At 34.8% G+C, this 15,170-nt stretch overlaps 1 protein-coding gene across 1 annotated transcript in view; it reads left to right on the forward strand.

Moving 5' to 3' along the window:
• The window catches only part of SLC12A2 (solute carrier family 12 member 2), a 109,461-nt gene that overhangs the window by 67,156 nt on the left and 27,135 nt on the right, over positions 1–15,170 (forward strand). Inside the window, exons 13-17 of the mRNA XM_068535801.1 lie at positions 893–994; positions 2,818–2,973; positions 3,568–3,667; positions 7,993–8,104; positions 9,606–9,746. Coding sequence (XP_068391902.1) covers positions 893–994; positions 2,818–2,973; positions 3,568–3,667; positions 7,993–8,104; positions 9,606–9,746 — 611 coding nt within the window. The remainder of the gene's footprint in view (positions 1–892; positions 995–2,817; positions 2,974–3,567; positions 3,668–7,992; positions 8,105–9,605; positions 9,747–15,170) is intronic.

The following is a 15,170-nucleotide window of genomic DNA, read 5'->3' on the forward strand; positions in this document are numbered from 1 at the left end:
AATAATAGCACTTGTTAAATATTTGCTAAAATTCTTACCATCACTAATTCTCCATTAGGGCTAGAGGGAACTCTTAGGTTCTTGTCCCTAAAACAAATATGATAATAGCATAAGGAAAAGGATTCCAGTGTCTTTCATGAAGGTAGAACCTCCGCCGATCTACTTTTTGGTACTGTTGCCTCTGATCGTAAGGAAGCTAATGGGTCTTTCACTGCTAAAGAAGACCTTGGACTTTTATTAAAAGTCTGATTATACTACCGGAAACTAACTCTCATGTGATATTTAAGAATGTATTTGGTTAAGTTTCCTATGATCCAACAGTTCTTTTTAGGGGTTTTTACCCTATAGAAACTCACATATATAAGAATATTCTTAGTGTCATTAATTATAATAGTGATAAATGGAAGCAACCTGAGTACCTATCAACAGAAGAGTGAAGCTGCAGAATAATATTCCATAGTAAAAAAGTGAATAAACTTGGTTTTCATATATTAATATGGATGAATCTCAAATATAATATATGTGAAAATAACAAATTGCAGAATGATAATATAGTATGATATAATTTACGTAACTTTTAAAACACCCAGAACAGTGCTACACAATGCTTATGGACCATATATGTGTGTAGTAAAACGAAATAATGTCACTGGAAAGAATATTCCAACTTTGATGAGTTGAGGTATAAAGGGGGCTTCTACTGTGTACATAAGGTATGATTTCTGAAAATTAAAGTATATAAAGTATATATGGCAAAATTCATTAAATCTGGTTTGTGGATGTAGGAGTATTCATTATGCTGTTATCTAAAGGTTTGAAATAATTCATAGTTTTGAAGAGTTAAAAAAAGGTCTAATATGTCAGTTAAATATGCTTCATGTTTCTTTTGCAGCTGAACTGAATGTCATTGCTCCAATTATCTCTAACTTCTTCCTTGCATCGTATGCGTTGATCAATTTTTCAGTATTTCATGCATCACTTGCAAAATCTCCAGGTGACTTACTTTTTTTAAAAGTTCTGTAAATGTGGTAATGTCTGATTTTAGAGAAAATGAAACTTTATAAATTTATTTATTTTATTTATTTATTTTTGGCTGTGTTGGGTCTTTGTTGCTTTCTCTAGTTGCAGCGAGCAGGGCCTACTCTTCGTTGCGGTGCATGAGCTTCTCATTGCAGTGGCTTCTCTTGTTCCGGAGCACGGGCTCTAGGCACGTGGGCTTCAGTAGTTGTAGCACGTGGGCTCAGTAGTTGTAGCTCGCTTGCTCTAGAGCACAGGCTCAGTACTGGTGGTGGTGCACAGGCTTAGTTGCTCCGCGGCATGTGAGATCTTCCTGGACCAGGGCTCGAACTTGTGTCCCCTGCATTGGCAGGCGGATTCTTAACCACTGCGCCACTAGGGAATCCCAATAAAACAAAACTTTAACACATTTTAAAAGATGGCATGTGGAGAATTAGCTCACTAGTGCTTCACTCTGCCTTTATAGTTGAGTCAAATTGAGTCTTCAAAGATCTCTTTATCATGAAGTTTATTGCTAAATAATGCCTGTTTCTTGTCTTCAAAGAATTTAAAATAGCATTAATTTTAAATTCTGACACTGTGAAAGAATTACTTTGCTTTTTTCTGTTTTTATTATTTATTTAGCTGATTGTTATTTCAGTTCTAAGAACATTATTATGATATAAACCTATCCAGGAATATTTTTAACACAGTGAGTTCTGTGGAGTTCTAATATAAGGGGTCTTTATCAACTGAAAAATTACTCCATATACATTTTTTATGGGTTTTGTTATAAACCATGATAGCAATTGGACATCAGAGAAGGAAATAAGGAACAAAAGCACTGTTCCTTCTAAGGGTCTAAAAGTTTCTCAGAAAAGGAAAGATAAAGTATGGGAACTTAGGACACAAACATCTTAGCTTCAGTTTTTACTTTAAGAATATAAATTTTAGAGGTGGGTATGGGTGTGGCTATAAAAGGGCAGCACAAGGGATCCTTGTGTTGGACTTTTCCTTATCTTGACTGTCTTAATATTTTAGTTGTGATATCGTGATAGCATTTTGCAAGATGTTATCATTGGGAGAAACTAGGTAAAGGGTCCCCGGAATCTCTGTGTATTATTTTTTACAACTTTGTGTGAATCTGCAGTTATCTCAAAATTAAAAGTTTAATTTTAGAAAAGAATATAAGTTTTATTGAAATGATTTAAAAATAGTATTTTGGGCTCTGGAATTACCTATGAATGAAAATTTAAAACACGGTCTTCAACAGTTTTTCGAGTGAGCTTATTAATTCATAAATACTTCCCCAAATGGGAAGGTATGTTTCTATAGTCAACTCACAGTTTTTCTAGCAAGTAGATGAATTTTTTAATGATTCTGCAGAACAGTTTGTTTGAATTGTTTTATACATTCATTAGGATATAGATGTGTCTCCTGCTAAAACACAGAAAATAAAACCACACTATTAAGTACTCAATTTGAAACCTAATTTTTTAATCTTCTCTAGTTTTTAGCATTCACTGGGCTAAGTTGATTTATACTTTTTTGGTAAGGAATTTTTTGAATACAGAACTAGTAAGATAGGGTAATGTGGACATAAATAGATGTGCCCACTTCATGGCGGTCAAGAATCATGATGTTGTGATCAGTAATGGTCTATGACTTCACTGTTATAATTAGCCTTATAGTTCACATTTAAAGACCTTTTAGTGTAGCAGCCGCAGAGAGATTTATTTTGTGCATACCTATGTACCACTGTCTAAAGCAGATGAGGTATCCAAGTGACTTTTATTTATCTGTTTTGTTTGTTATTGTTAGGATGGCGCCCTGCCTTCAAATACTACAACATGTGGATATCACTACTTGGAGCAATTCTTTGTTGCATAGTGATGTTTGTCATTAACTGGTGGGCTGCATTGCTAACGTATGTGATAGTTCTTGGACTTTACATTTATGTTACCTACAAAAAACCAGGTAATTACATTTTGTAATCCAAGTATGAGAGAATGAAGTTTTGGATTAGAATGGTGGCTTTAGAAATGAAATGGACAAAGAAGATACTGTTTTAACCATCTCAGAAACAATTATTTCTCTAATATGCTTATTAAGTCTCTAAAGTAACAAATGTCTAAAATCATCATTTGTGTCCAGACTGTTTTTTTATTCAGTAAGAGGTAAAATTTGCCTGTTCAAATAACTTAAACTGTTCAGTACTATAAATAGTACTTTATAACAATCATAGATCTGCCTCTTTCCTTTTAGACCTTTGGCTATATAAGCAGTAATTTTTAAATGTTTTCTTTATTTGTAAAAGGCTCATTTTGAGTTGCACGCACAGCGTGTCTGCAGCCCTATCATCCCAGTCTTTTCTAAGTTGTACTTTTTTTTTAAATGTAATTGTAGTTCAGATTAGCATTGTCTTAATTTCATGCCATGAACTTGAACTATTGAAAGTCCTGAGTACAGTAGTTTATTTTAGCAATTGACTTTTTAAATGTGAAAGTACTTGTTATGGATGACTTGTTACAACCGGTATTAAGCTGCTGCCTGAATACTGTCTTCCCACAGATGTGAACTGGGGATCCTCCACACAAGCCCTGACTTACCTGAATGCACTGCAGCATTCGATTCGTCTTTCTGGAGTGGAAGACCATGTGAAAAACTTCAGGTAAGTCATAAGGTAACATAGAAACATTTTGTCTTAGGTGGCAATCAGTTCTTCCTTTATTGTTCAGTAACATTTTCATATGCTGATATTTCATGAAAATTTCTCTAAAAGAATAGGGTATTGTTTCTTGTTTTGGTTTGATTTGAGCAGTTTATTCAAAAACAAGGTTGAGGTTTCTTCTTATCAAAATTTTACAAAGAGATAAATTATCATCTACCCTGCAAAAATGTTGTGAAAGTTTTGGTGGTCTCTCATTTGAAAACTTTTAAATAGTAGGTATCATAAAGTAAAGTTTTTTCCCCCTCTGTGGCCATTTTTTTCCCCCTCTGTGGCCTCAGTAGTTATATAACTACTGAGGATGAAATTCATAAAAATCCCCTTTTTGCAATTTTACTAAGGCAGTAAATATTTTCATGTTAGTGGCTTCATTCTCATTGTGGTACTGGAAACCAGTTTTAGTGATAAAGAATCAATGCCTTAGAGTGAAGAGTATTTCTTACTTTCTTCAATAAATTACTTTATATTTTATCTTGTAATAGTTTATCAGTTATCATTTTAAAAACTATTCCTTAATTTAACATGCTTCTAATAATTGATGAGATTCAGTTACTAAAGCACTGTTGTAAATCCAGGAGTATTGTTTATTTATATAGATTCTTAGAAATTGTGTATTATTACTTATACCAAGCTAAAAAGTAGGCTTGTCATTTTTAGACAATAGATAATTAGACAGCCATTCTCATACTGTTCATGTAAGCCTGGTTCTGAACAGGTGACTTTCCGCAGTCATGAGTAATCACTTCTCACTGGCTTCTGCACAGTAATCACAGAAATAAATTCCTTGTTTCAGTAAACCAAAAGGCAAAATCTTTTTTAAAGAAAACTTCCAGAGTGGATACGTGCCAGAAAAGAAGTGCTCTACCAAATTTCTCCCTGGAAGAAACATCTTTGTATATCTTTTTGTTAACTCTTTGGGTTCTCCCCCCCCCCGCTCTGCCGCCAACTTTCTTCTAGAATGAAAGTTTTCCAGAGACCACAGATCTTCAGCTTTGGAGTAGAGAGAAACTGGAAAAAGAAAAAGAAATGAGAGCCCTGGGAGGAAAACTTTAAATGCAGCACATTTTGAACATTTTGACTAGTTGATGCCAAATATGGCAGAAAATAGAAATCATTCCTTTATGTAAAAAGTTGTATTCCAGAACTGAGAGTATGACCAAGAGTCAGAGTTAATTTGCCATTAATAAAAAACTATTGCTTTGGCTTATTATAGTAATGGGGAAATTTTTTAAAAATGTTATTCTAATAAGTGTTTTAAAATTTTTATCAGAATTATACATGAGCATAGTTTAAAGAGGAAAAACTTAGGTTTGTCATGAAAATTAACAGTTGCCCCACTTCTCAAATCCCTGTTTCTCTCATGCCATAGGCAACCACTTTTAACTGAATCGTGTAATATAATATTTACTTCATATTCCCAAAAAGAGTGTTTGTCTTGTTGTATTGTTTGAGTTTTAACTTCAGGCGTTATCTGCTGATTTCTTTCATCCATGTATGCCCACCACACATGTGCACCCTTCCCTTTACTCCACCGTCCCTGGGTATTTTTTATGTCATTATTTTGATTATATTAGACTTGATATTTATATTGACATTTTAAGCATGATTCAAGAGCTCAGCCATGTAGTAAATTATGGTTGCTTTTTTTTCCTGTACAGGCTTTTTGTTTTCTATGTAGGCAATAAATTTTTTTTCCTGTTTAAATTTCTATTTATCACTATCTCAGCGTTCACCAAATTTGCCAAAAGATTTTGTTTTCTTCACTTCATAGTTTCTATTTCCTTGAAGTGTCTTTCTCACTATTTCCTGCCTCTTTAATTTGGGTTCTTAGATTTAGCGTTGTCTGAAGTATCTGTGATCCTGGGCCAGGGAAGTTCTGCATTGGTGGGTGGGGCTTGTCAGTGAAGCCCTTAATGTAGATTAATGTGGCTTTGCTGGTTCTTTAAGAAATTTAAGTCATCTTAAAGGTTTTCTATTTTGATCTGATTCGATTTCTCAGATAAGAATCTTTTAATCTTCTGCTTGTTGATAAAGTTCTGGCTACCAGAGTTCTGAGAGCCAAGTGGGAAGGCAGCTCAGAGATCTCAGGGTTCAGCGTATAGTAAATGTTCTCCTAACTCCCCTACTTAAAGTAGCTGCTTATGCCCTTAGACCAGAGGTCTCTCTAGCAAATAAGCCCTAGCCTAACAGGATTGGAGAGGGACAGGGACAGCTGCCCATCATAGTGATGGAAATGATTTGGGTTCATCTAGGTGCTTCTTATGCGAACTTTAAATCAGTCCTTCTTATTTTAGTTTCTTTAACATATTACCCCTGCCATTTCCAGAGACATCTATTGCCTCTAAGTCCTAGGCATTTTGATTCTTAGGTATAAAATCAGGTGGCTTCACAGTTTTCTCTTATGCTCATTTGTAATTTAGCCTTTTCCTGATTTGTCAAATCCTTTATTTTTCTTCCATCTGCTTTCTGGCTTTCAAAATTTCAATGCTATTATGTCCTATCCTGTTCTCCATATTTTTGGTGACTTAAAAAATCCCATCATACTATGGAGATTTTTAAGGAGGGAGTAAAGATGAAGGCAGATGTTCATACTCTGTCATTGTTACTAGAAGTAATCCCTAATATATTTTGTTCTATACCTTTCTTTGGAATGATAAAATTACACCCAAATTATGCCTTTGTGGTGTGTTTACTATTTATTGATAGTAAAGATAGGGATTACAAATTCATTTCCCTCAGTAATAGGTTATTTTAGTAATAGGTTAAACTACCATAACAAAAAGCTGAAAAAATTAAGTGGCTAAACAAGATAGATATCAGTGTTATGTGAGAGTCCAGAGGTAGATGGATATTCATGGCTGGTAAGTAGATTGGCTTCACTTGGTCATTCAAGTTACACGTTCCTTTATCTGTCAGTCTGCCATTCCCTAGGATGTGTTTTTCTGTCCATGTGGTCAAAGACATGACCCGCCCCCGCCGCCACAGCCTAGCTTACAGGAAAGGGGAAAAAAGTATGGAGGGTGGCCAGCTTCCTTTTTCAAGGACAGGACAAGGAATTAGGGACATCGTATGGGCTGGAAATCAGTCATAGGGCCACTTGTAGCTGCTAGGAAGGCTAGGAAATGCAGTATTTAGCTGGGGAGCCATGTAGCCTGCTAAAGCTCAGGTGGAGAGACTGCACTACCAGCAGTCTGGGCCTTAGAGGAGGACTTCGTATTCGATTGCCCCAAAGCAATTCCCCCAAGCAGAACTGGCTTTTCAGATAGCTTGCGAAAATTCTGAATGAGTTAGTACCATTTTTAGGTCTTTATTCAGGTTTTCCTGCTTATTTTATAAGTATAGTTAGGAACTACCCTAACAATTTAGTAGGTAAGTCAGAATTTTTAGTCTATTTGCTCTTTGTTAAAGTTTGTTTTAATTATACACATTGTTGTGATTCATTTTGCTGTGCAGTAGAAGCTAACATAACATTGTAAAGCAACTATACTCCAATAAAACAATTTTAAAAAATAATCAAAATTTAAAAAAAAAAATTTTTTTTCTGAATCTGTTTGAATTTATAAAATGGATACCTGAATTTTTTTTTCTCAAACAAGGTTGATTTTTATTTCTCGTCAACAAAAATCAAGAGTTAAAAATACATGAACGTCTTGCCACTGTCTTGTGTTTGCAAAGGCAATTGAATTCAATTTTGGCTTTCATCATAATTAATTAGAATTAAAACTTTTAGTTCAAATAGAAACCTTTTCTTCACCACAGGTGGTTTTACTCATATGATGTCATTAAAATTAAGCTAGCTTAGGGAGGGCTGATATTACAAAGTAGAAGTAAGTATGATGTGATCAAGCTAAGAAGGAAAGTGACCTGTTTTTTACATGAAGGCAAGGCCATGCTCTAAGGAAGTTTTGTGGACACTGTGGAAGAACTGGAATATTTATTTCCTTTATAAGATGAAAAGTTGTTACATGTTTTTAACCAGCATGGTCATTTCTTTCTGTAGTGCCTCCCAGAATCTTGATGTATAATATTACCTATTAATTTAGGACATTTGGTATGATGGTTGTTCAAAGAAGGTTTTGTTTTTCTGCATTTCTCATGTACCAAGGAACCCTAGTTATGTCATCTTCTGTGAGAATCTTGTGGCCTGTCTTGAGGACAGTTGCATAAAGGAGTGTCTAGTGTAATAATATATTCTTAGAGAAGCGACTTAAAATCATGTCCATGTTATCAAAACCCTAAACTTCTCTTTCTTTTTAATCTTAAATTAGGCCACAGTGTCTTGTTATGACAGGTGCTCCAAACTCACGCCCAGCTTTACTTCATCTTGTTCATGATTTCACAAAAAATGTTGGTTTGATGATCTGTGGTCACGTACATGTGGTAAGTACTAGTTTTGTTTTCCATATTAAAACATTTTTCACTCTGTGTATATCATTTGTAATTTGTGGAGCTTTCTAGATTTGAAATAATTTGAGTAGGTCTTAGCAAACTATATTGCTTTGGCTAAGAAAAATTACTTCCCGATAACTAAGGAACCTAAATGGAATTCAGTATGTGTTTTTTCTTGCTGATAAATCTCATAAAGTCCTGAGAATACTGGGAACATATACTTATCAGAAAAAAAAAGAGGCTGGAGGAGGTGGACAAATCATGGTAGATATCTAGTATCTGATATGTAAGAAGAGTAGAGTGAATGCTGAATTTCCAAATTCAAACCCTTTAATTGTTCATTCATTTTAGTTTTATTCATGAGTAAGGAAATTATTAAAAATAGGGATAAACGGTCATCCAAAAGTAGTTTTTTGTTTTTGGCATCTTGGCTATTGAAAACAATTACTAGATGATGGATCACCTTTTCTGCATAAGAAATTGGAGTATTTGCCAGATTAACTTATCTCTCAGGCTCTACTGTTCATTTTATTTTGGTGCTAGAAATGCGTGTTATATGCCCTACATCTCAGCCCCTGCTAGAGTTGATCTTCTACTTGTATAGTAGCAAAGTGAGTGTTCATGCTCGTGCGTGTGAGTGTGCATGTGCGTGCGTGCATGTGTGTGTGTGTGTGTGTGTATGTAGGGTAGTGGAAGAACAAACTGAGACACTGACTCCACTCAGGACCTGTGGAGTTTCACAGTTTATCTCCACGTAGATCAATTCAGGTTGGGGTCTTGAGCATAAGAAATTACAAAGGGGAAATTTTTCTACTAGGAAAGATAAATTGTACTTTTTCTTGTCTTATTCATGTATAATTAGGGTGTACTTTTAATCTTATTTTTACATTTTTTTTTAATACATTTTAGGTAAAACATGTAACACATTTTATGTGTTGCTTACAAGGCTCAAAATAGAATGGCAAGTTGAAAAAGCTCATTTCCTTTCTTGTGTCATTTCATCATTTAACAGAAGTACAAAGAAAATGTGTATTTATATAGCTCACTTTGACTTGTAATGATACTTCTAGTTTCTGAGAATTAACAACTCAGACATTTGAGACAAACAAAAAACAAGATGGGAAACTTTCCGTAGAAAAACAGAAGGCTCTTATTTTTCTCTGTGTAATCTCTTCTCCATTTTCAATAATTTATAATTTCTCTCATTTACTAGTATCAAAACATTTATTTTTCAAAGTCTGTGTTTCTTCCTCTCCTCTTCTTCCTTCTACTGGCACCCTCTGTGTCTTTGTTCCATCAACACTGTCTTTTCATAATCTTTATTGGAAAGAATTCACTGACATGAAAATGAAACGCTATCATTATACTTCCCTTCTCACCCCACTGCCATGTTTAGACACCTTGTTTAAACCAAGATAACAGGAGGATTTTTATAAAAGGGGAATAGATTACCTTTCAGTTAAAGACATTATTAATATTTTTTACCTTAAAGGGCCCTCGAAGACAAGCTATGAAAGAGATGTCCATTGATCAAGCTAAATATCAGCGATGGCTTATTAAAAACAAAATGAAGGCTTTTTATGCTCCCGTACATGCAGATGATTTGAGAGAGGGTGCACAATATTTGATGCAGGTAAATTTGTTACATCTTTCAAATGACAGTATTTTAGTTTTGTGTAAGCTTTCAAAAACTTTTTTATTCCAGGTTTCATTATTCACATTAATAAAAATCATAAATCTTTAAACTATCTTTACTGAAGTAAAATACTACAATTTGTATAATTTGAGAGTTACAGAAATACTGTTGTGTTGGCTGACAGTGAAGAACCTCTTTGTGAATTATCTTAGCCTATTTCTGTCCTTTTCCTAAGATAGTTCCCATTCACTCCCTGTTGTATTAAGTAATGGCAGTCCTTATTTAATTTTTTAAAAATTCTAATTCCCTACTATATTTCTATTATTTTACTGGTGCTAAACTTAGACTTCTCTTTTGGTTTTGTGTGTGTCCTAGTAACCAGAATGTGGGATTTGGAATCAGTCCTAGGTTTAAATGCTAGCACTGCTACTTCCTTATTATGGATTTCGGACCAATCAAGTTATTTAACTTCTCGGAAACTCAGTTTCTTCAACCGTTAACAGTTGTAGGGAGACAGTGTTTGCCAACTTATTTTTATAGGAACCTCTTTCTTCAAAAGAAAGCTTAAGCAAAAGCCCATTGACTGTGTCGATTGTTGAGCTGCTTTGTTAAAGTAGAGGTGGGGGACTCAGTGCTGTCACTGGGCCCTTTCTGTTTTGTGTTTTTTAAAACTTGACAAGCACATGGTTAAGAATAGCCTAGGCTATTCCTCAGGAATAATAAGGGGTGGGAGTGAGATTGCTTTGCCAGATATAAAGCCTTATTAGCATAAAACTATAGTGATTAAGACATTGTGGTATTGAAGTAGAGACAGACAATTCAACTAAGTAGAAATAGAGCCACTCATATAGGAAATTTAATACATGACAGAGGTGACATTGAAAAGATGAGCTGGGATAATTGATTATTTATGTGAAAAAAATATATAACACATCCTTATAAAGACCAAACAAAAAAACATTTCCAGATAGATTAAAGACCTAAACATGAAAGGCAAAATTTGTAAGCTTTTAGAAGAAAATAGAGAATAATTTTATGATCTTGGACTAGGGAAGAAGTTTTTAAATGAGACACAAAAAGTTGAATTATGAAGAAGAAACCAATTATTTTTTAGTTAACATTTATAAAGCTGGGCTTCTAAAGAAAGCATGAAAACAAAAAATGAAGCCACAGACCTAAAGAAGGTAATGTTACCAGCAAAAGAATATGGTCCACAATATATAAAGAAATACTAAATCTATAAGAGGAAAAAAGAAGAGCAAAAGACATGCAAAGAAGAGGAAATCTAAATGACAGAAGTAAAAATTAAAACCACAGTACAGCTTTATTCCATACCCGTCAGATTGATCAGAATCAGGTCTGCCAATACCAAGTGTTAGAAATGGTGTAGAGCACTTGGAAATCTTTGCACTGCTGTAGTAAATGTAGACTGGACAATCACTTGGGACAGCAACCTGGCAGTATTCTGCATCTTTGAAAAGTGTGGATATCCTGAGACATTCCACTCTGAAGTGTATACCACAGAGAAATTTTACACATGTGAGGAAGGCTATGTGAAGTTTCATAGCACTATCATTTCTTACAGTGAAAAGGAAATTAAAGTAACTTCAACAGCCATTAATCACATTATTGAAAATTGTGGCATAATCATGCAGTGGAATTCCATATAGTGGTGAAAAGGTACTATACATATCAATGAGGATAAACCTCAGACAGAAATGTTAAGGAAAATAGCAAGTTAAAATAAGAACATGAGTAATATGAAGATATTGTAAATTTTTTAAAATATGTAACTTAAAAATTCATACATATATATGCCTAGATAATGGAATATATAGTAAAAATACAAGGAGATCTTGAAAAGGACACATTGGGTGCTTGATGTGTATTTGTGAAGTTTATTTTCTTAAGCTGAGTGGTGGATACATGATTATTTATTACTTTATTCACTTTTGTATGTGAAATATATAAATATTTCAAACGGAATGCTACCCCTGGTCATAAGGTTGTTTCTAGTGGGTAAATCTTGCTTGCTTTTGTGCAGTTTATAGGAATACTTTGATAACTACTCTATGTATTTAATAAATGTTATGAAGGAAATGAAAATATTTACTTACAGCAATGGTTCTTAACTTCAGCCTGCATCAGAATCACGTGGTGGACTTGCTAAAACACAGACTGCTGGGCCCCATCTTTACAGTGATTCAGTAGGTCTAGGGTGAGGCCCAAGAATTCGCATTTCTAACAGGTTTCCCGGTGATCACGCTGCTGCTGCTGGTCCAGTCCAGGCACTACACTTTGAGAACCACTGCCCTCGAGGTTTTCTGCGGTATAAATGATGATATCGTAAATTGGCCAAGCGTTAGGAACCATCCTGCTTATTCATTCTCCTCTGCCTAACATACTCACCCCCGAGGGTCATGACAGTTTCACCAGTGTGGGGCAAAGGGTGCATGCATAGAACAGTGTCATTTTGAGACTGCCCTATAAACCTGGCAAGTGCTATTCCCTTTACAAAGATGCCCAGGAGATGGTTTATTCCAGTGGCAGAGCTGTCTGAGGAACTGTTTAAAATATCCTTACAGATAGATGAATTGCCTCTTTAGAACTAATCACTGAAATTTTAGTGTAAGTTGCCACTGAGTGTACTTCTCTTTCCTTCAAACCTTCTCGAAACCTGTTACATAAAGTGGCAAATGCCTTTATATCTGTTAGAGGTTTATAATCTTTGTCAAAATAGTTTTTTGGACATTGATTTCTTTATACAGTGACTTATTTTATAGTTCTAGAGGTGCTGTTTTAGATGGGTTTGTTTTACTATACTTTACATTCTGACTTTTCATTTCTTTGTCCCTTCATTTGTCTAGTTATTAGTTATAATCATAAGCATTTATTTAGAGATTCACTGTTTTAAGGAGAGGTAGTCTTGTCAATAACTTGCTTATGGAGCCCTTTGGCAGTAATAGATTAACACTGCTAACTTCTTTGTTTAAATGGATTTTTCTTTTCTTTTTTTTTTAAAGGCAGGAGCCACTTGATTGTCAATCCAATTTTAAACATTCATTTTAAATTAGCAAAAAACTATTGTTTTTACAAAAAATTCAGATTACATCATGATGCCCTTTAAATCAAGTAGATCTCATTTAGTCTTAGTGTAGCTATAACTACCTTTTTTCCTGAGCAAAGCTAGTCTAGAATTATCCTGTAATATATGCTGAGTATTTCTGAAGCCTTTCCTCTTCTTCATTAGCCACATTTTGAGGTTAACAGCAATTTTTTTTTAATTTTCTAAACAAAAAGTAGACCGAAATAACATTGCCAATAAGAATATTTAAAATATAAATTATACCCAAGTCCTGTAGCCCCTTTCCAAATATATATACACACATATATATAATGCCATGATGTTAAATTAACTAATGATAATTTAAAGCCATCACTATTAGCTCAACTTTAAAAACTAACCATCTAGAACATGAAGCCAAAACTCGGCACTTTCGTCAGTGATTCTTTTTTTTTTCAGCCAATATTTTATTATAAACATTTCCATTGTCATCAACATTCTTTAATTAATGTAACGTTTAATGACTATTTTTAATGGATTTAGCATAATATCCTAAAGCAATTTTTTTTAACATCTTTATTGGAGTATAATTGCTTTACAATGGTGTGTTAGTTTCTGCTTTATAACAAAGTGAATCAGCTATACGTACACATATATCCCCATATCTCCTCCCTCTTGCGTCTCCCTCCCACCCTCCCTATCACACCCCTGTAGGTGGTCACAAAGCACCGAGCTGATCTCCCTGTGCTATGCGGCTGCTTCCCACTAGCTATCTGTTTTACGTTTGGTAGTGTACATATATGTCCATGCCACTCTCTCACTTCGTCCCAGCTTACCCTTCCCCCTCCCTGTGTCATCAGGTCCATTCTCTACATCTGTGTCTTTATTCCTGTCCTGCCCCTAGGTTCTTCAGAACCATTTTTTTTTTTTTGACTCCGTATCTATGTGTTAGCATACGGTATTTGTTTTTCTCTTTCTGACTTACTTCACTCTGTATGACAGACTCTAGGTCCATCCACCTCACTGCAAATAACTCAATTTCGTTTCTTTTTCTGGCTGAGTAATATTCCATTGTATATATGTGCCACATCTTCTTTATCCATTCATCTGTCGATGGACACTTAGGTTGCTTCCACGTCCTGGCTATTGTAAATAGAGCTGCAGTGAACATTGTGGTACTTGACTCTTTCTGAATTATGGTTTTCTCAGGGTATATGCCCAGTAGTGGGATTGCTGGGACGTATGGTAGTTCTATTTTTAGTTTTTTAAGGAACCTCCATACTGTTCTGCATAGTGGCTGTATCAATTTACATTCCCACCAACAGTGCAAGAGGGTTCCCTTTTCTCCACACCCTCTCCAGCATTTAATGTTTGTAGATTTTTTAATGATGGCCATTCTGACCGGTGTGAGGTGATACCTGATTGTAGTTTTGATTTGCATTTCTCTAATTATTACTGATGTTGAGCATCCTTTCATGTGTTTGTTGGTAATCTGTATATCTTCTTTGGAGAAATGTCTATTTAGGTCTTCTGCCCATTTTTGGATTGGGTTGTTTGTTTTTTTGATATGGAGCTGCATGAGCTGCTTATAAATTTTGGAAATTAATCCTTTGTCAGTTGTTTCGTTTGCAAATATTTTCTCCCATTCTGAGGGTGGTCTTTTCGTCTTGTTTATGGTTTCCTTTGCTGTGCAAAAGCTTTTAAGTTTCATTAGATCCCATTTGTTTATTTTTGTTTTTATTTCCATTCCTCTAGGAGGTGGGTCAAAAAGGATCTTGTTGTGATTTATGTCAGAGTGGTCTGCCTATGTTTTCCTCTAAGAGTTTTATAGTGTCTGGCCTTACATTTAGGTCTTTAGTCCATTTTGAGTTTATTTTTGTGTATGGTGTTAGGGAGTGTTCTAATTTCATTCTTTTACATGTAGCTGTCCAGTTTTCCCAGCACCATTTATTGAAGAGGCTGTCTTTTCTCCATTGTATTTTCTTGCCTCTTTTATCAAAGATAAGGTGACCATATGTGCGTGGGTTTATCTCGGGGCTTTCTATCCTGTTCCATTGATCTATATTTCTGTTTTTGTGCCAGTACCATATTGTCTTGATTACTGTAGCTTTGTAGTATAGTCTGAAGTCAGGGAGCCTGATTCCTCCAGCTCCGTTTTTCTTTCTCAAGATTGCTTTGGCTATTCGGGATGTTTTATGTTTCCATACAAATTGTGGAATTTCTTGTTCTAGTTCTGTGAAAAATGCCAGTGGTAGTTTGATAGGGATTGCATTGAATCTGTAGATTGCTTTGGGCAGTAGAGTCATTTTCACAATGTTGATTCTTCCAATCCAAGAATGTGGTATATCTCTCCATCT

Source organism: Eschrichtius robustus, chromosome 2 (assembly GCF_028021215.1).
Source record: "Eschrichtius robustus isolate mEscRob2 chromosome 2, mEscRob2.pri, whole genome shotgun sequence".
Classification (NCBI taxonomy): Eukaryota; Metazoa; Chordata; class Mammalia; order Artiodactyla; family Eschrichtiidae; genus Eschrichtius; species Eschrichtius robustus.